Source organism: Ictidomys tridecemlineatus, chromosome 10 (genome assembly GCF_052094955.1).
Source record: "Ictidomys tridecemlineatus isolate mIctTri1 chromosome 10, mIctTri1.hap1, whole genome shotgun sequence".
Classification (NCBI taxonomy): Eukaryota; Metazoa; Chordata; class Mammalia; order Rodentia; family Sciuridae; genus Ictidomys; species Ictidomys tridecemlineatus.
This window is the reverse complement of record NC_135486.1, coordinates 38428822-38449149: the sequence shown is the minus strand read 5'-3', so window position 1 is coordinate 38449149 and position 20328 is coordinate 38428822. Positions and strand designations below refer to the sequence as shown.

Here is a 20328-nt window from a genome sequence, read left to right as displayed (position 1 = left end):
TGAAGAGGCTGATTTATTCACTGAGGAAAATCAACAAAGGCTAGAGGGACTGAGATTAGAGTTGTGAATTGGCAAAGTGATTTTAATTTCTTCCCATTATCATTGGAAGAGGCATTTCTTTAAAAGCTATTCTCTGCCCAATCATCTTGATGTTCCAGTTTAGTTGGTCTTGATGATAGTGGCTTATCAAAAGTTTTCCATTTATATTTTGAGATGTAGAAGGAAAAGTTCGAGTTTTGTGAGAGCTTAGAACTTAGACATAACTAATGATTGGAAAATGAGCCGAGTTGAGGTTACCATGCTTGTTCCAATGGCTTTAAAAATTGTTATTTTAAACGGCTTTGTTAATTTGATTCTCTTTGATGACTCTTGTTGGTGAAATATAAACCTCGGGTTCTCATCAAGAAGTGAAGCAGACCCTGGGTTTGTGCACCTGCAAGCCAATCTATCTATCTTTTGTCACTTGCGCTGCAGGTCGCCTTGTTGCAGTTAAGAACTCTCGGCAAACTCAAAATAAGCAAAAGTAACAAATTATCTGAAGACCTTTGCAACCTGTGTCTGACCTTTTTGATTCATTTGCAGAAGTAATTGCCTCTGGAAATGGCTGTGCTTTTTATCTGTGGTGCTATTAAAATGCTGGCTGAAATGAGGTGGTGCAGACTGCATTGTTAATGGGTTACGGTGAAGTGGGAGCTGTTGTTTTATTCGTTAGATGAGAAGTAGCTGAAAATAACCTTATATTTCCCCTGTAAGAATTGTGCTTGTTAAGTGACATTCCCCAACACGGCTGAGTTTGAATGTCGTATAGGAATTTGTGCTATTCTTAGCAGGATATTAAATGAAAAGTTTTCAGGCTTGTCATAAAATAGGGGAAAGTAGATGCATTTTATATTCTCCATTTTGGGAGGCTACTTTCTGTGCCCAAGGCAGTGATTGATCAGGACAAGGAGAAATTAGGGGGGATAGAGCTAGCTGGCATTTCAGAACTGAGAATAGTCATCTCCATCTCGGCGTCCCACGCATGGAGGTGTTGCTAACCTGTGGCATGGCCTTCCCCCCCCCACCATGTTCATTGCCTTTGTTCCCTGCAATGGAGTAAAGGTTAGTCACTTCAGAGCCTCTTTCTGCATCCTCAGTATGACCCAGTATCTTTCTCCTCTCTGACCATCCTCCCGTCTGGAATGGAAGGAACATCATACTTAAATTCACTAGGGAAACATTGAGGATCAATGTGATATAAAGTGGTGCTTCTCAAAGTCACCTGAAGTATATAACAAATACACAAATTCCTGAGCCTCCATCTCAGAGATGGTCTGGGAGGTCTGGGGTAGGGATGGAAATTTGCATTTCTACCAAAAGGCCTAGATGATGTAATGCTGCTGGTCTAAGACTGTACTTTAAGATGCCCCTGTCTAACTGAACAAAAGCAGACTCGCCTCTCTGAGATAATCCCTTTAATAATTTGTCAATAGCATTTATTGTGTGCCTCCTGCATGCAGCGGAAGATGCCCCTGAAATGACTCCACAGTTTCTGCACCCCAGAAAGCCTCCTATTTAAGGAAAAGCACAGGCCAGCATAGACCACTCGGGTATACCAGTCCCCAACAGGGGAGATAAGGGGACCTGAGTCCTTGTGTGGTTGATGGACAGAAACGAACACCGGATGGTTCAGAAGTGAAAACCAAGATTCACTGTGGATCTGCCTCATGCCACCATCATGTTTGCACTTGTCACAATAATGCATCAAATCTTCCCATTCCTCTGAGAGGTGAGGATTATCCTTCCCCTCTCATGGATGAGGGAACTGAGGCACTTACAAGAATATTTTCTCAATACCATATTGCTTCCTAGCATAGCACATGACATACCTGGATATTCAATAAATGTTTGATGATTTAAAACAGCTATCCGATTAAGTCAGCAAGGTAATGTTTCCAGGAAATAACTAGAGGCATTTGTGTCTCTAGACTGTAACCATCCTTTTAACTATTGTTATTTACTGAGCATTTTTTATTATATAATAATAAATTATTATATCATTTATTATTATATAATAATATAATATTATTATATTAATATATTTATGTATATTATTCTACTTATTTAAAATAAAGCCACAAAGTAATTATAAACCCCATTATTTGTGAAGAAGTTTAGAGAAGGTAAATTATCCTGAGATCAGGAGTGGAACCAGAAATATCTCCAGAGCACACACTCTGCCTTCTCCTGGGTACCACCCTTCTCTATGGATTGATCTGCTAGCATGACAGCGAGTGGGTATTTAATTTTCTTCCCATTTCACTACCCATTTTTGCCCAGTGGATATTATAAAGTCATAGAAAGTAAGAATTTCCAAGTTAGTTGTCAGTTACCATGCCAATATAAACAGGATTCTCACACCCACTCCATCATTATCACGTTAGAATAAGCAACAACAGCAAAGTCCAAAAATACTGCATTAACAAAATTAGATGTGTTGCTCTCAACTGGACCGAAAGGAATGGAATAGAGACTAAGTCTGGTTCCCAAGCCTTATTCCCTCGCGTTCCTCTCCCCGGGGTTTATACTCGCTCTTCAGCCTTTCCTCATCAGTGAGGAGTTTTATCAAAATCACTGATCAGTATTTTAGCTGAAGTGTAAAAAATCTTAACAATTACGGATTTCAGAGATGTATTGGAAGGTCTCCATATTTGATGAGCTTGGCTTAAATATTTCTCTTCAGGACCCAAATGGGTAAATTGGGGGGTCTATATTTGCAACTAAAAGCAATATTGTGTTACAGGTTACTGTCTTAATGAAATGCTGTCTGGCATGTGTCAACTGCCTTGACATTTGACTCCAGGCCTGTTAACTCAAAGATAAAATAACATGAAGGTTCTGTGTGGAAAGTACCCAGAATATTAGGTTGGTCATAGAGACCTTCATTTTTCCATCACTATCATGAAATCTCTGCCGCAGGATACTTATGAAGAAAAGAGATGTATTTACCTCACAGTTTTGGAGATTCAAAGGCACAGCACCCTCACTGGCTTGTTCTGGTGAGGGCCTCATGGTGGATGGCAGATGGCAGTGATGAGAACATGTATCTGGACAAGTAGTCACATCTTGAACCAGGAAGCAGAGAGGCCAGAGCCAGGCCTGCTCCTTTAATAACAACCATCTCTTAAAAACTACCTAAGGACAGCTGGATGTCACTCAGTGGGAGAGGGCTTGCCTAGCATGTACAGGGCCTGGGTGTGATCCAGCACCACAGGAACTACTAATGGGTCCCATGAAAAATACCTTCATCTGTTCTGATGTCACTCCCCCCGATGACCCAACTCTCTCTCGCTAAGTCTCCTACCTCTTAAGGTTTCTACCAGACTTTTAACCTCTGGGCCCCTGGAGGACAGCCAAATCATGGCACACCATATCTCATTTAATTCTGCCACCAATTGGGGGAAGTGAGCAGGTATTTTTCTCTTTGCCAGACTGAGAGGGAAAAAGAATATGCCTGTGGCCACATAATCCTGGGCTGTTGAGCTGAAACTTAAATCCAAGAGGGTATAATGCTAAAAATCCCTTCTTTATGCTCTTAACAAGAGATAATATTGTGTGTAGACATCGCTGAGTTCACCTGTAGAGATATGTAGGCTGTCCTTAATGTAGCAGAAAATTCAACTTCTAAACTCCTGCTCTGCCTTTTTAGACCCTATTTTTGTACCTCATTCATGACTTGGAAGCAATAGCGTCTCTGGACTGCCTCTGAGCTCCCAGTGCCAATGTGGTGTGTGTTATTAAGCCCCTCTCCACGGACACAGCGACTAGTGCAGCTACAGTTTAATGAGCAGTTCATTCTAATCATGTGACTGGCTAATAGGGAGTTGAGGACTGTAAAACTGAAGATTTTATTTTAAGGGAAATTCATACACCAAAATCCTTTATGTGTAGCCAAAGGTAGGAGTAGAGTTGAAAGAGGGGGAGAGAAGGCATGTTGCTGTCCATTTTTAGAAAATGGTCTTCTCATACATAAATAGCTATCCCCCCCACACCAACTGGGGAGTCGACCCCTAAAGCCCATCCCCATCTCCCTACCCATTTTTGTTGTTCCCTCTTCTTTTCTTTTTTTTCTTTTAATTAGAGCTTTATGGTTCTGCATAGTAGTTGGGTTCATCCCAACAGTCTCATTTATTTTGAGACAGGGTTTTGCTAAGTTGCTCGCTCATCTTGAACTTGTGATCTTCCTACCTCAGCCTCCTGAGTTGCTGGAATTACAGGTGTGCACTACCAGGCCCAGCTAAGTGGCTCTTTTCTTTTTCAATATCTGTCCTTACTCCAGAAGAAGTAACCTATAAAAAACCAAACAGCCTTGGCCATGAAAATCAACATTTGTATCCAGTTTCATGACATTCTGAAATTAAACAAGGATTGGCAATAGAAGATAGTCCTACTTCAGGTTGGGCCATCCCTAATCCCAGCTGGACCACACACCATTAAATTTCAAAATGATACAAAACCTAGAATCTTTTGAGCATCCTTGAGGTCATGTGTGCAAAATTCTACACCATGAAACCTTGAGACATAATTTTATTCAATATTTTTAATAATTTTATCTCCAGCTATGTATATATGAAACATAAATGAATTTTGGGTTTTGACTTGGGTTCCATCCCCCAAAATATCTCCCTATATGTATGCAAATATTCTAAAATCCAAAAAATTCCAAAATCTGAAACACTTCTGGTCCCAAGCATTTGACATAAAGGATACTCTACCTGTGCCATGTTTCTTTAAGTTCCTAACAGTAACTGCATCACTTGAGAATTTGTTAGAAATGTAAATTGTCTAGGGCCCACCCATGACCTCCTCAATCATATACCCTGGAGGTAAGGCCCAAACACTGTTTTGAAAAGGTGATTGTGGCCCACACTGAAGTTTGAGGAGGGATGAGTTAGTGGATACAATGTGGCGCTAAGCAGATCCTGGGTTCTCAGTATGTACTGTTCCTTTGATCTTGGACTTTAGTTTCTTTATTGGCTAGTTAGTGATAGCAACCATACCTCAAGGCAGGTATTATTTATTATTATAGTATTGCCTTGAGCTCTTGACTTTGAAGATTTTGAAACTATTTCTTTCATATGGGCCACCTTTGGTCAAAGCAGAAATTCTAAAAGCCTTTGCAAACTGTTCGCTGTTGTTACGCATGACTGACTGGACCACACACCATTACATCTGGCCACCCCTGAAACTCCACTCATGCCACAGCAAGGGAAGGTTTTCTCAGAGTACAAATCCACAAAGAGAATGAGAGGGGAGACAGCAGAAGGGACAAAATGTGACAACTGAAAATCAATGATCAGCTTGGTAGACTCAATAAAGCTGAACCCTAAGGTGACACAGGGGAAATAAATAATTTGATTTGTTCCAAGACCTTTAAAGAACTCAAACACTAGTGTCAATAAATGCCTCCAGAAGGGAGAGTGAAGGCAGTTCTGAGAAAATGAGGGCTGGATGGAAACTTAAGAGGCACTTAGACCCCCAGATCTCTTTCTTGATCTACGCAGCTGCCCCTCCTCCAAAAATCAAAACCCCTAGTTTGTTTTGGGGTCTCTGGATGGGAGATAGCAGGCACTGTGGAAGCAGAGGTACTATAAGAAAACGGGGATTAAGAAAAAGTTCATTCACTGAATGTGGAGACCTCTAGATGCCTTCTCCTCCCATGGTCACTGAGCACTGTCAGCATTTTCCAGACAGGCGATCAAGTCTTCCCTGGGGACTCAGCAGTCCAAAAAGGACAATAGCAAAGTCAATTGCATTACTGTAGAGTAACCTCCAGCCACAATTGGTAACTCTCAATCACACAAAACTCTTTAATCAGTTTTCTAGAGCCCCATTCTTAAATCCAAGTGGGCATCTAAGAATTTTCATTTCTAATATGAAAGGCAGACAAATATGATTATAAATAAGTGAGGAAACAGAAGCCAAGCAGGGAGAAGAAAACTTAAAAATACATCTATCATTTTTATCCTCTAAGAAAGTAAGAAAAGAGATACCTATGAAACAGAATGGCATGCTATTCAGAACAAAATGGTCATGGAAATTAAGGCATGAGAACAAATTAAAACTCGGTAAAAAGAATAGAAGACAGCAGTTAAAGAAAGCTCTCACAAAATATAGAAAATAAGAGAGAAACGGAAGAAAATTAGATGATTCCAGGAGCTCAACACCTGAAAATTGGAGGCCTAGAGGGGAAGAAATCATAAAAGAAACAATCCAAGAAAACTTGCTTGAAATGTAGGACATACATTTTTCACATTGAAAGGGTTTGTTGAAAGATTAGCACAATGCTATGCAAATATGCAACACAGAGCCCCACTTATGTATGTAAATTATGTTTAATTATAATGCACCAATAAAAATATGAAAAGAAAGCTTAGCACAAAAGAGGAAAATGTAACCACTGCAAAATGTATATCATTATATAATTGTTAGAACATTGTAGAAAGTTTTTGAGAGGAAAAAGAAATGTTTTATATGGTTTTCACTTCTTAAGAGTCAAGAAATATTTCCAAAATCTGAGAAGAATTATTTCCAGACTAGAATTCTATACCTAGCCAAACTATTCATAAACTATAATAGCATACATATTTCATCTCAAAAGCTCTGATCCTATTCCCTTTCTCAGTAACCTACTAGGAGAAGAAAGGGGTGGGGCATGGGATGCAGGAATGAGGGAGTCTGTCCTGAGTAAGGTTACTAATGAACAGAGCCACACAACTGGCAATGGAACAGATTCAGAAGGCTCCAGGAAAGACTGCTTTAAGAAAATGAAATTGATAGTCAATGTGCTCTAATACATTAAGAGATTTATCTGTGGGAAATTTTGGAATCAAATGAAATGATAAGAAAATTAAGCAAATGAAAAGACAGACCGTTAAGAGCTACAGGTAAAAGAGAACACTGCAGAGAAGCAAGTGCTGTTACGAACGTGGTTCAGCTGTGGGTAGCAGTCATCTGGACACTGGAACATAAACACAGATGTGGGATCTAACCCAAATCATCAGCTCTACCAGCAGAGTGGAGTAATGAGAAAAGGTGTGTGAAATGAGTGGGATGATGGAGGAAAGTGCTAAATTCTCAGCAGGCAAGGATAACGCCTCCAATAGAATATCAGGACATAGCAATTTGAGCCTGATATTCAAACAGGGAGATAAATAACAATTAGCTAACCAATTGCAAGTTGCATGAAAAGGAAAGGTCAAAGGACCGTTTTTTGTTTTTTTTTTTAATGTCTTGACCTCTTAACTCTTTGAACTATGATTATTTATATTTTAGACCAAAAAAATTAGGCTTAAAAAATTTAAACTTAAAAATTTAGACCTGGTGGGGGAGAACTTATGCTGCCCTTCTCAAGTTCCATACAGTCATTTCTAGTTAAGGACTAGAGAACACAATCTTATTTTTCCCTGGATGGGACCCAGAGCTCTTGCTATGATACAATATAAAACTTTAAACCACATGGATAAAAAAAATTCTTTTTCTCCAAATCAGCCTTTTGCCTTGTAGTTGGGAGAAGTCTCTTTCCTTTCCCCAAATGGAATTACTGAATGAATCCATGTTTAGAGGGTTCCAAGACACCCTTTGCATGGCCAGATTCAGTCTGGCTTTCCACCCCCCTCCCCCCAAACTTGTGACAGTGACATTACCCCTCCCTTTCTCCCCATATCACACTCATATATCCATTTGGGTGTAACCTGAATTAACATGTCTTCTCTCCTAGTTAGGTATTAAGAATTGCAGGTACAGAGCTTGATACAGATATTGAGATGTTAACAAATTAAATGTCATATGCATGAGAAATATGTATCCAACCTGAATTTAGAGTAAAATTATATACTTGTAATATAAAATTACATCATCGTCATCATCATTCTAGAATTTGGCCCTCCTGCAGACCTTTAACCTCAGAATGCCACAGGAGCAGTCTGAACCATGGAACATTCATGATAATACTGCTTTTGACTGACCAGCATGTTGGCGTCTAGGACCTGCTACTTGGCACTCGATCACGGTCAACAGAGCTATTTTTACTATATTACTGATTTGGTGTAACTACTTTTTAAAGCTCAGGGTTAGATTAGTTTTCTAGCAAGCATTCCATAAAGAGACCCCTCTACTCTTTGCCCATGAGCCCTGGTTCATTGTAGATAAGAAAACAGCCGAGGCAAGTCTGCCTTCCAAGGTTTGTTGAGTTAGGATCAGACTCTCTGGGAACAAGGCAACCAGCCTGGCCTAGTCTCCGGGAGGAGGATGCTGAGCATACTCAGTGACATTACTGGCATGGGGAGAGCTGGTGCTTTGCCTCTCCTTTGTTTATGAAGTAATTCTGAGCCTAGAATAACTGGTATCTATGTTATTCAGGCTTTGCACTATTTCTGTTTTCTGTCTGGCTTCTCCTCTTTATACTGACAGTACTCCCTGGTGTCTTTCCAGAGCTTGGTAGTGCTCTTTCCTTCCTCATTTATAATTCTCTTCAACTGTGTTTAGTTCTTCCCTTGCCTCTAGATCCATGCACTTCTCTTTCCCTTCCATAGGCAGCTAAATCTGAATAAGATCATTTGAAAGAAATGACAGTGGTGCATCCATACAGCAGGATAGCCATCATCAATTAAAAGCAAAGGGATTACATTTTCCAGTAAATGCGTGGAGTTGGAGGATATTTGGCTAAATGAAATAATCCTCCAAAACCAAAGGCTGAATATTTTCTCTAATGTGTGGATGCTAATTCACAATGGGGAGAGGGCACTAGAGAAGAGTAGTGTTACCTTAAGTAACACTAAGAATTGCAGGTACAGGGATAGTGTTACCTTCTTCAGTATAGGGATTCTTAGGTATAAGGTATTCTTAGGTAGAGGGAAGTGAAGGGGAGGGGAAGTGGGAGTGTGGGTTAGGAAGGAGAGTAGAAAGAAACAGACATAAATTAATAATATATACACTCTGCATGACCAACATGATTCTACAACAGGTATTCTCAAAAAAATGAGAAATTATATCCCTTCTATGTATGATATATCAAAAGTGCAAAAATGCATTCTATTGTTATATAGAAATAATTAAAACAAATAAAAAAATTAAAAATTACAACCTGGATGGACCTTAAGTTTACTGAGTGGAAACAACCAATCTCAAAAGGTTATATACTGTATGATCTATTTTATATTCTTAAAATGGCATAATAGAGGGGGAAAGACTTGTGGTTGCCAGGGGGAAGTGTGACTATAAAGGGACAGCACGAGGGAGGTCTCTGGTGGTAGAATACTTCTCTCTAGTGCTAGTTACATAAATCTACACATGTAATAAAATGACACAGAACTAGACATATACTTCATAGCAATGCCAGTCTTCTGATTTTGACATTGTACTCTTGTTATATGAAATGTAATGGGGAAACTCGGAGAAAGGTAACTGGAATTTCTCTGTTTGAATCTTCCTGTGAATATCTAATTATTTCCAAATATTTGCATTTAAAAAAAATGAACTACTGACACCCTAACAGAGAAGAAAAAATAATCATGCTTAAAGAAGCCAGTCAAAAACGAATACTAAAGAAAAAGTAGATAAATTGAACTACATCAAAACCAAAAGCTTTTGTGCTGCAAATGATATGGTAGAGGAAGTGAAGACCACCCTTGGATGTGAGGAAGTATTTGGAAGTCACATATCTGATAAGGAATCTATATCAAAATATATGAAGGACTCTTGAAACTCAAAAGGACAGTCAACCCAGTTGAAAAACTTGAATGGCCAATTCTCCAAAGTAGATATACAACTGGCCACTGAGCACAGGAAAAAAGGTTCAACACTGTTATCGATTATGGAAGTGCAAATCAATGAGACACTGCACAATGGACAGTTCACACTCACTAGGATGCCAATCAAAAAGATAGGTGATAACAAGTGTGAATAAGGATGCAGAGATTCTGGGACACTCATACACTACTGGTAGGAATGTCAAAAGGTGGAGCTACTTTGGAAAATAGTTTGGCCGTTTCTCAACATTTTAAATGTAGTTAAACGTGAACGTTTATAATGGTAGTATTCATAATAGCCAAAAAGGAAAAAAAAATCTAATATCCAATAACCAATGAGTGAATAAATGTAGGCAATCCATTACAATGGGGTATGATTCAACAATAAAAATGAAGTATTGATACTTGGTACAATGTGAAAGAAGTTAGTTACAAGCAGCCACATATTGTATAATTTTAATTTATATAAGATTTCCAGAATAGTAGTCTATAGAGACAGAAAGTAGTTTATGGATAGGGGGCTGGGGGAAAATAAGAACAGCTGATAATGGGTATGGAATTTCTTTGGGGGGAGGGAATGAAAAAATTTTAAACTTGGATTGTGGTGATGGTTGCACAAGTCTGTAGATAAATTAAAAAGCCATTGAATTTTGCACTTTAAATGGATACATTTCATGTTGTATGAATTATATCAATGATATTAAAAAGGAGAATATGCTATATGATTCTATGTACATAAAACTATTTAAAAAATGCAGGCTGATGTGTGGTGTTAAAAAAGAGCTCAGAGGTTGCTTGGGGATGGGAGGGTGAAGAGCAGGTGTGGGCAGGAGGGAAGGATTTCCAAGGGAAATGACAAAACTTTTTGGAGTGATGGATATATTCACCGTCTTATTTGCAGTAATGGTTTTATGTCGACGTTGATTAAATTACATATTTTAGTCCTATCTGGTTTGTCAATTATTTTTAAAAAGCAGGAAGAAAAAAACATGTGTAAACTCAGTAGAGGAATAGTATTTAGAGTCTAGGGGTACAATGGCAAGGAAAAGAGGTGTCCGGCCTTCAAGCAGCAACTCGTACTCTGTCAGGCAACAGGCCAGGAAAGAAGCATATATAGATTGCACAATAGAATAATATGAGCTCTGTATAAATATGCCTAGTAAGTTATGGTCACCTTCCTGGTGACAGATGGAGGGGAGAGGGGATTGGGGAAGTCTTCCTGGAAGTGATGGATCTGTGATGATGTAACAGTCCTCCTTGGTGATGCTAACGGAAGGGGAGCAGTAGTGACACATACTACACAGTTGTTACATCTCAGAGGGCACCTGATTTTATTTGCACTGTATCAAAGCCATGCTTTTCCCTCCAATGAGCCTTGTCAGCGAAGCAGATTGTTAAGTGCAAAACAAGGATTTAACAATAAGTGGAAAACAAGGATAAAACGCCTTCCGTTGCCCTCTGAAGACTGTTAAATAAGTTCTGATTACATATTCAGAGTCTGTCCTTCCTGCTGTGTTCTTTGAGGGCCAAAACTGAATGTCTTATTCACCATCCTGTCCCCTGTAGGTAGCATAGGGCTTGGCACACAGCAGAGCTTGATGAAGATTGTTAGCTCGTAGGTTTGGATTTGGACTGCAGCACATGGGCAGACATTTGACTGGTGCCCCAGACATGTGTCAAAGTTTTGTGAAAAGAGGTACTAAGTGAAGCAGTACAACTGCCTTCCCCAATTCATGGCCGTTGCTTGTGTCTGAGCTCTGGCCCTCGCTCCCAGCCAGTCTGCCCCTGTCTCCCCATGTTTTTTTCCTAGTGGACTGACATCAGAAAACTCTTGCTTTGAGTCCACCTCCCCAAAGGTTCCAGGCATGAAGTTTTCCTGAGAAGGACCTTGGCCATCTGTTCTAGGGAGAGGCAGCTGGCCTGGCCTGCTCTGAACACGTTGGGCATTCTGGGACCTGACTCAAGGACCACTCTTGCATTATTTCTTTTCCTTTTCTCCTCCTTGCTTCTAGCACTTCTCTATGCCACCATCTTCGGGAATGTGACGACAATTTTCCAACAGATGTACGCCAATACCAACAGGTACCACGAGATGCTCAACAGTGTTCGGGACTTCCTGAAACTCTACCAGGTGCCCAAAGGACTGAGTGAGCGAGTCATGGACTATATTGTGTCTACCTGGTCCATGTCTAGAGGCATCGACACAGAGAAGGTAAGGAGTGCCAGGAAATCACCTGGGGAAATCACTTGTCTGTTGGCTTTCTCAAGGTGGGCTGAGACCCTCAAACCTAGCTGAGTTCAGACTTCATCTGGGTGATCCTAGATTCTCAGATCCCTTCTCCCAAGGTTTGGTTGCTTCCACATCAGCCTTGCCCAAAGATCAGCAATTAAGAGTCATTATTTAAGAAACTGGAAAAGCGAGGTGTGCCTCCTGGAAAAGAGAAAAACTGGAAGTCTAACTATCCAGAACAGAATTTCCCAGATTTGGACAATGATGAGAATCAGGTCATGATAAGAGGAGGTTGTTAGTACTACTGATTTTTCCTTTTGATTCACATTGTAAGGTAGCACATCACTGTTACTAATCTAGTCTTTATTCCAACTTTTGATTTTTGTTCAACGGGAATTTACTTGCATGAACATTGACTTTTTTTTTTAAATCGCATTAAAATTAGCTATTTCCTGTTAAATGAGGTTTATCGCCTTCCCCTTAAATCATGTGCTGTAGGATATTGCCCCACTCATCTTCCCTCCTGTCAATCTAGATAAAAATTCTATTATTCATTTATGAATCGTCTCCTTTGTACATTTTCTAAAAGCAAAGATTCCATCCTGGCTCAATTTTTCTCTACTTAAGTCTTTTCTACCACATTTCCTCCCTTTATTGCCAATCTGTACATACTTGGGGAAATACCGATTCCTTTTCTCTGTTAGAATTAGGAAAACCAAAACACTATTGTAAAAATACCTATTGACATATTCAAGTCCGAATTCAACTAGCCTTTGGGATCAGCTGTCCATGTTCCTATCTTCCTTCATTGGAATAGTTGGTTGAGAAGTGACAGTGTAAAAGGAAAAATGAACTAAAATCAGCCCTCAACTTTAAAAGAAATGTCACTTTGGATCTGTTGACTGTGCCATGAGACCTACAGCAGCACCACCATAGCATCGGCTATCATGTCTTGACCGTGCATTGACAATAAATGTATTTTTTAATTTCTCCTGCCTGTCTGCCCCTGCAACAGAACCTTATTTGGCCTTCAGTGGCCATGGGAGGGAGTTGCTGCGATCTCTGTTGACAGGATGAGGACAAGAAGCCCAAATCCTTTTACTAATTGCCCCTGGTCATGGAGCAAAGAACAGCAAAACTAGGATTTGAACCCAGTTTCCCTTTGACTCCAAAGTTTTTTCCTTCGATTCCCTCCCCCACCCTTTTAAAATTGAAAACATGTACTGGAGGGAAGAAGCAGGAGTCTTGATGATGAGGTTCTGATTTCCCGGATGGGCAGGTTGGGAGTTGGAGCCGCACTGAGTCCCCAGCTTTGCCAACCCCCTGCCCCAGTTGTCCCTATTTTTTCTGTGCCTCTCTCTCAACAATGCCTGTAGGCTCTGTGGGTTCCTGACCGCTGATGGAGCAGAAAGGAACTTTGATCTCTCTGCCCGGGAGCTCCTTTTCCCAGGCCCCAGAATGCCTTTGTAAATCTGGTTGTCTGGAAAGAAGCCTTTCCCCACTACCCTCCCTGCAGGGCTAGGCTGGGCCTCTGCCCGTGAGAGATGACACAGTCAGCATTTACCTTCCCTCTCCCTCCCTGTTGTGGAGGGCTTTGGGATTTGTCCCATTTCCTGGCCCAGATAGGAGAGGAAATAGCTATGAACTTCACTATGGTTACTTACTACAGAGCCCAGTGTGGCCCGAATGGCTGTTCCCCTTGGCAGGGGCTTATGACGGGCAACTGCTAGGGAGAGAACCTACCAGGGTAGTTCTGGAACACTCTGGATTTAGTGGTAAGTAGCTGGTGACTTTGAGCACATGCTTGTCTCTCTGAACCTCAGTTTTCTCATTTATAATACCTGGAAACTAGATGTCCTCTAAGGTCCTTTAGCTATGAACTTCTGAACTACAAAGACTCCCTCTGATGACATGATGTTGCTGCTACAATAACATCAAAAATGACAACTCGGGCACTGAATATTTGCTTATTCTAGGACCTTCCATACAACAGCTCATGGAATCCTTGCAAAAATTCTCACGCATGATGGAGTCAGGTGCAGGGTGCACTCCTGTAACCCCAGCTACTTGGGAAGATCACAATTTCAAGCCTGGGAAACTTGGACCTTGTCTTGAATTTAAGGAAAGCAAAAATTTCTGGGGATATAGCTCAGTGGTAGAGCATCCCTGGCTTCAGTCTCTAGTACTGCGGGGGCGGGGGGGGGTGAAATCCACACACAAATTCAAAAATGAAAACTCAGTAAGCTAAGTATTGCTTCCAGCAAATGCTGAGGCTGTGATTGGATCCAGATCTGCCTGAATCTAAATCTTCTCTCTTAACCTTGACCCAGTCCTGCCCAACTGGGGGAGGCTATGAGCCTTCAGTGACATATCCCTGTGGCCTTTGAGGCTCTCGAGGAAGAGGAGGGTATCTCCTCCTATAAGCAGTAGGGAGGGGATTGCCAGTGGGGTTGAGAACCGTCCACCCCTCTGTGGAGCTAGTAGATGAGAAGATGGAAATGCCCAAAGGCTACAGCAGTCTGCAGTTCCTCCATTCCAGATTCTCTCACCTCCTCATATTGTGGGCTCTGGGATCAGAGCCCATGAATAAAACATTGCCTCCATGCCTTGCCTTGTTTGCTAGCAGTCTCTGCCAGCAAAGCCCAAGTCAGAGGAAACCAAATATTTAAAGGTGAACTCACCTGCAGAATAAATCTTGGTTCCAAACTACCGAGCACCATTTTGATATGACATGCACCTGCTCCCTGCCCTCTGGTGATCTGCTTGGAAAGAAGAAACCCAAATTAAATCTTCACTTCTGCAGGAGCCTTGTTTTTCATAAGCCTTATGGAGCGAGGCACTTAGCAAGCACTCTGCCAAAGGTTTGGCAGCCTGAGCTCTGTGTGCCTCTGTGAGTCCTCCATCCCCACTCCCAGAAAGCGGGTACCCAGAAGGAGGGGATGTTCATTAAGTCACCTGCTGGGGCTACGCTGCCCTGAGCTGTGTACTGGTAGATGTGATTTTATTTAACCTTTGCAAGTCAATGTTACCAGTCTGTGTTTTACAAGAAAACAGAGGTACAGAGCTGTTAAGTCACTTGATGGGGAAGGAGTCGGGATTTCGACTCTGACCTTTTCCCACTGCTGAGCTTCCACGCAGAGACCCGGTGGGTGGGTGGATAGGAAATAAAGTTGTCAAGAGCAAGGTGCTATTTGAGCTCAGCAAATGGCCTGTGCTAAGGCAGAGAAGCAGGGGCAGAAAAGTTCCCAGCACTGCAAGGAAAAGTTTTCACTGAATGTTTGATTGTAGGCCCCATGCTGTGTTCACAGACGAGGGTGGGAGCAATTATTTCAGAACCACTCCTGAATTCACTGGAAAAGTCCACTTGAAGGTGTTCTATTGTGTTACTGAATGCTTGCTATGTAAGAGGCCATGAAGAGGCTTCATAACAAAAATTCAGTTCAGGGAAATATTTCTCCTTCTAGAAAAAGCTGAAAATGTTTTCATTGTTTGAGAAGATGAGACCTATATGTCCCCTTACAGTTCCCATTTTTCTTTGAAAATGCTGCAAGTAAAATTACAAGCCCAGCTGTTTTGTGTAGCTGCCTAGTATAAGAGTTTGTTAAGATGTGACCAACAGGTTTGAGATTCCCTCCTATCCTATTTCTTGCTTGTGCAACTCTGGGCAAGTTATGTCGTTTCCCTGAGCAACAGTTTCTTCATCTGAAAAACTGACACAATAACATTATATCATGGGTTTATATGAAGACCACATTAGCTATTGCACACAACACTTTTAAAGTGTAAATTTGGGTCCCTCATCTGCTTTCCCTTTCCTTCTTTGTTATTCTCTTTGACACTCACCACTAGATATTATTTGTCTGTCTGTTTGCTCCTACTAGATGGTAAATTGCAAAAGGGTTAGGATTTTTGTCTATATCTTTTTCATTGCCTCATCCTCAGAACTAAAAATGATGCCTGTTATACCATAAGGTGCTCAATAAATAGGTATTAAGTGAATAATTTTAAAGTATTTAACAATGCCTGGTACACAGTAAGTGTTCAATAAATGTTATTTTATGCATCTCTTTCAATAATACCCCATATTTAGTCCATCAGCAGATCATGTCAGTTCTACATTCATAATATATTCTTTAGTCTATAATCAACCCACTGGGCTATGGAATACTAGAAGTTATTCCTTCTATCCAACTGTAATTTTGTACCTGTCAACAACAAATTTACCATATATTTCAAAAGAACTAAGTGTATTTTGAATGTTCTCAATACAAAGAAATGATAAATACTGCAGTATGTTGATTGCCCTGATTTGATCAAGACTCATTGTATACATGTATCAAAGTACCATGCTGTACCCCATAAGTGTGTGCGTTTTGTTACATGTCAATTTGATTTTTTTAACTTATTTATGAATGTAACCTGAATTTGGCTCCACTGACAAAGTTCCCCAGGTCCCTAGCCTCATACTGGGATGTTTCTAGGAGTGACCTAAACAAATTCCTTGATTCTACTATCTCCACCCTACAATCAGGGCTCTCTAAACCCACTCTGTGGCTGCAGTATTCCTCTTAAAATATGTCAGCTCATCCCACCGCTGCTAAAATGTTTTCCAGTGATCCTCCCATCAAAGCCAGAATGAAACCAAAGGCTAATCCTGACCTAGAGTCCCTCGAGCTTGCTGTTTTCCCTGCACCTCTTCTCCTCACCCTCCCCTCCCTCCATGATGGCGACTGCTTAGGCCCCCTCAGAACCATTCTGTTTGCCAGCCTGCTGGAATGTTGTTCTTCCACGTGGCCCACTCACATCTGCAAGTGTTGGCCTCAATGTCACCTTAGAGAAGACTTCCTGAATGGAGTCCCACACATTCCCAGTCCCAACCCTCAGACCTGTGTCCTGAGCAGTCAGTATAGATTATTTTAGTCTCTGCTTGTCTTTCCCACAAAATGGGAGCACCGCCAGGGCAGGATTTGGCTAGAAGAGTAAAGTCGGGCTTTGTGGGGTGTTGCTGCTGCCCCAGGGGTGCTGAAGGAAGTGAACTGGAGGTTGCAATGGGGACCCTCACACTGTTTCTTTCTGTGCCCATCCAGGTCCTGCAGATCTGCCCCAAGGACATGAGGGCTGACATCTGCGTGCATCTGAACCGCAAGGTGTTCAAGGAGCACCCAGCCTTCCGATTGGCCAGCGATGGCTGCCTGCGGGCACTAGCCATGGAGTTCCAGACAGTACACTGTGCCCCAGGGGACCTCATCTACCACGCTGGAGAGAGTGTCGACAGCCTCTGCTTTGTGGTCTCTGGCTCTCTGGAGGTGATTCAAGATGATGAGGTGGTGGCTATCCTAGGTAGGCATTTCCCTTGCTGAATGGACAGGTTCTAGTACCCAAGATTGGCTTAGCTGCTCGACAGTTCAGTGTCATCGTCACCTTCAACCAGAGGTTGCTCCACAGAGCAGGGCCAATTGGTGCAGGCTCCAACAAATATTTAAGTGCCTGTTTTGTGCCAGTGCTGTCTGAGGCACTTGGGATAGTCAATGACAAGAATGGTTTTGTCCTTGGGGCTCCCAGTCTAGGAGAAAAATGAACAAACAGATATTTGCAAAAAACATTGAAAGGGGTATCCAATCCAGTATCCAAGAAAGGACACCTAAGTTAAAACCGAAAAATTGAGAACCAGTTAGCATAGAGAATAAAAGGAATGAAGGAATAGTCTAAGAGGAGGGATGACAGAGACACAGATTCATTTTGGGAACTGCTAGTTACTCAGTGTTTCCAAAATGAGAGAGGCTCTGACAAGATATGAAGCTGGAGAGAGCGGAGCACTGGCAGATCACATCCAGCTCTGGAAGCCACATAAAGGGCCTTGGATGTGACCTGGGGAAGCCACTGAGGATAGGGAAGATGAAAGGCATGGTCAGATTTAGTCTTTAGAAAGATGACAGAAGTTGCAGCTTGGAGATTGGATTGAAGGCGGGAGGCTGGGGCATGGAGACCAGGTTGTGTAGGCATGTTATCTAGGGACAAGTTGATGGTGGCCTGAACTAGGATGGTAACAGGCAGATGGAGAGAAGCAGACGGAATTGGGATATTTAACAAGTAGAATCAACAGAGCCTGGAGATGGAATTCGTTGTTGGGGGAGACAGAGCAGTCGAGAGGACTGAAGGATTTCTCACTTGGAGAACAGGGAAGCTGGAACACCATACACAGTGATAGGGGACATGAAAGAAAGAGCAGGGACAGGGGGGACATGTTGATATTTGGGACACTGAACATGGGTGGCTTTCGAGGAACTCATCAGGAACTCATGTTTTTCTTGGGGTTCTGTCCCTCTGAGGGAAACAAGCCATCACCATCATCATAAGAGCCATCATTTGTGGGCATCTACTCTGTGCCAAACAGCTTACATACAGATTCTCACTTAATCCTCCCAGTAACCCTATAAAATGGCTTTATTATCCTCATTTTGTAGATGAGACATTAAAGTTCAGAGAGGTTAAGGGAATCTCCTCATGGCTGATGGGGCCCATGGAGTCCTCAGACTTGACCATCACCTTACCCCTATATAACATACCTCTGCTCTCACCCATTTTGTGCCATAATCCTAATGATAATTAACAGCCCTTAATGTTACCAGGCAATGCTAGATATTATAAGCACATGTTTTATCTTTGATATATGATCTCTCTGGAAATTAAGGCAGGGAGAGATTGAGTTACACTGAAGTCCCAAGCTATTTGCTCCCTAGAAACTTAGTTTTATTGAGATACAAACTACATAGAGACAGATAGAATTATTTGCTTAAAAGGTCCAAACTGAAGCTGAACATGGTGGCACATGCCTAGAATCCTAGAAACTAGAGAGCCTGAGACAGAAGGATCACAAGTTCAAGTCAAGCTTCAGCAACTTAGTGAGGCCCTAAGCAACTTAGTGAGACACGTCTCTAAAAAGGACCGGGGACACAGCTCAGTGGTTAAGTACTGTTGGATTCAATCCCTAGTGCAAAAAAAAAAAAATTCCCAAACTTTGTTACTGTTTGGAGCTGGAGTATACAATCTGCAGCCTCTCTCTCTCTCTCCCTGGGCCCCAAGCCAACTTGCCCTCTTGATTCCATTTGATTCAGGGTAAACCCAGGATGATTTATATTCCTTCAGCATATGCTGGCAGATGGTCAGAGGGAGACTGGAGTAGCTTCTGGGAGGGGCCTGGAGACTGAGCCTGTTTGCTAAGTGTTCTGGGATCTGTGATATCCATTGACCTGGGGACCAGATACTCTGCTCCTTGCCTTGCCACAGAAAAGTGAGGTTTGATAGAGCATAAGGAACAGGACTCGGGAAGGTTAAAGACTTTGCTTTGGTATATCTGAACGGAAAGGGCTTTTATCTCCACCTTTAATACCCTTGATAGAACTTTTTTAATTTTTGTGTTGGTAATAGCTGTCAGGATGTTTACCTGGCTGAGAAAGACTAGTGACTAGGAGCAATCCTTTGAGTTTGAATTTGGGTTAACGCTTGGTGCAGGGCATCTTTCATTTCTCCACTGATAACTCACCATGTGCCTTTCCAAGGAATCCAGCCTGAGACCAGCACCATCTACCTAATACACTCATACTCTGGCCATCCTTAACAACCCATCCTAAACACCTGCTCTGTTAGGAATTGGTTTAGACACCTAGACTCTGGCATGGAGGATGGAACTGGGCAGAGGTGAGGAAGCAAATGGTACTTACTACCCCTCCTTGCTTCCCCTCAGTCTGGCTGACCTGGTCCATTGACTGCTTCTCCAAATCCAGACCCTCCTGGGCATCTGCCTGCTCGAGGTGGCAATGTGGCTGGGAACTCGAATAGCTCTTCGGCTTTGGATTCACAGTGTTTGCTGCCCTCAAGCTGTCCAGACTAGAAAAGGCACCTCCTATGTTCCCTGGCAGCCAGGTTTTGGGTCCTAAAATTAGGTCCAAGACTTTATATCCTGAATAATCTGTTAAGAGGTCCTTATTCTGTAAAAGGACATGACAAGTCCTTGAATTAGCCTTTCCTTGGAGTCAAGAGGCATAAGAGAGCCCAAGCTATTTGCTCCCTAGAAACTTAGAGTTTTCATATTGTTTTGCTCTCAGTAGAACTTTTTCCGTATTGGGGATTGAACCCAGGAGTGCTTTTACCACTGAGCCACATCCACAGCCCTTTTTATTTTTTGAGACTGGGTCTCACTAAGTTTCTTAGGGCTTCTCTTAAGTTGCTGAGGCTGGCTTTAAACTTGCAATCTTCCTGCCTCAGCCTCCTGAGCCACTGGGATTACAGGCGTGTGCCTACCACCCCCAA

General features: G+C 41.9%; 1 protein-coding gene across 3 annotated transcripts in view; it reads left to right on the top strand.

Moving 5' to 3' along the window:
- The window catches only part of Kcnh1 (potassium voltage-gated channel subfamily H member 1), a 357017-nt gene that overhangs the window by 235046 nt on the left and 101643 nt on the right, over positions 1-20328 (top strand). For all 3 annotated transcript variants that reach the window (XM_005329450.5, XM_005329451.4, XM_040278700.2), the window contains 2 exons: positions 11801-12000; positions 17106-17358. In XM_005329450.5, the coding sequence (XP_005329507.1) occupies positions 11801-12000; positions 17106-17358 (453 nt within the window). The remainder of the gene's footprint in view (positions 1-11800; positions 12001-17105; positions 17359-20328) is intronic.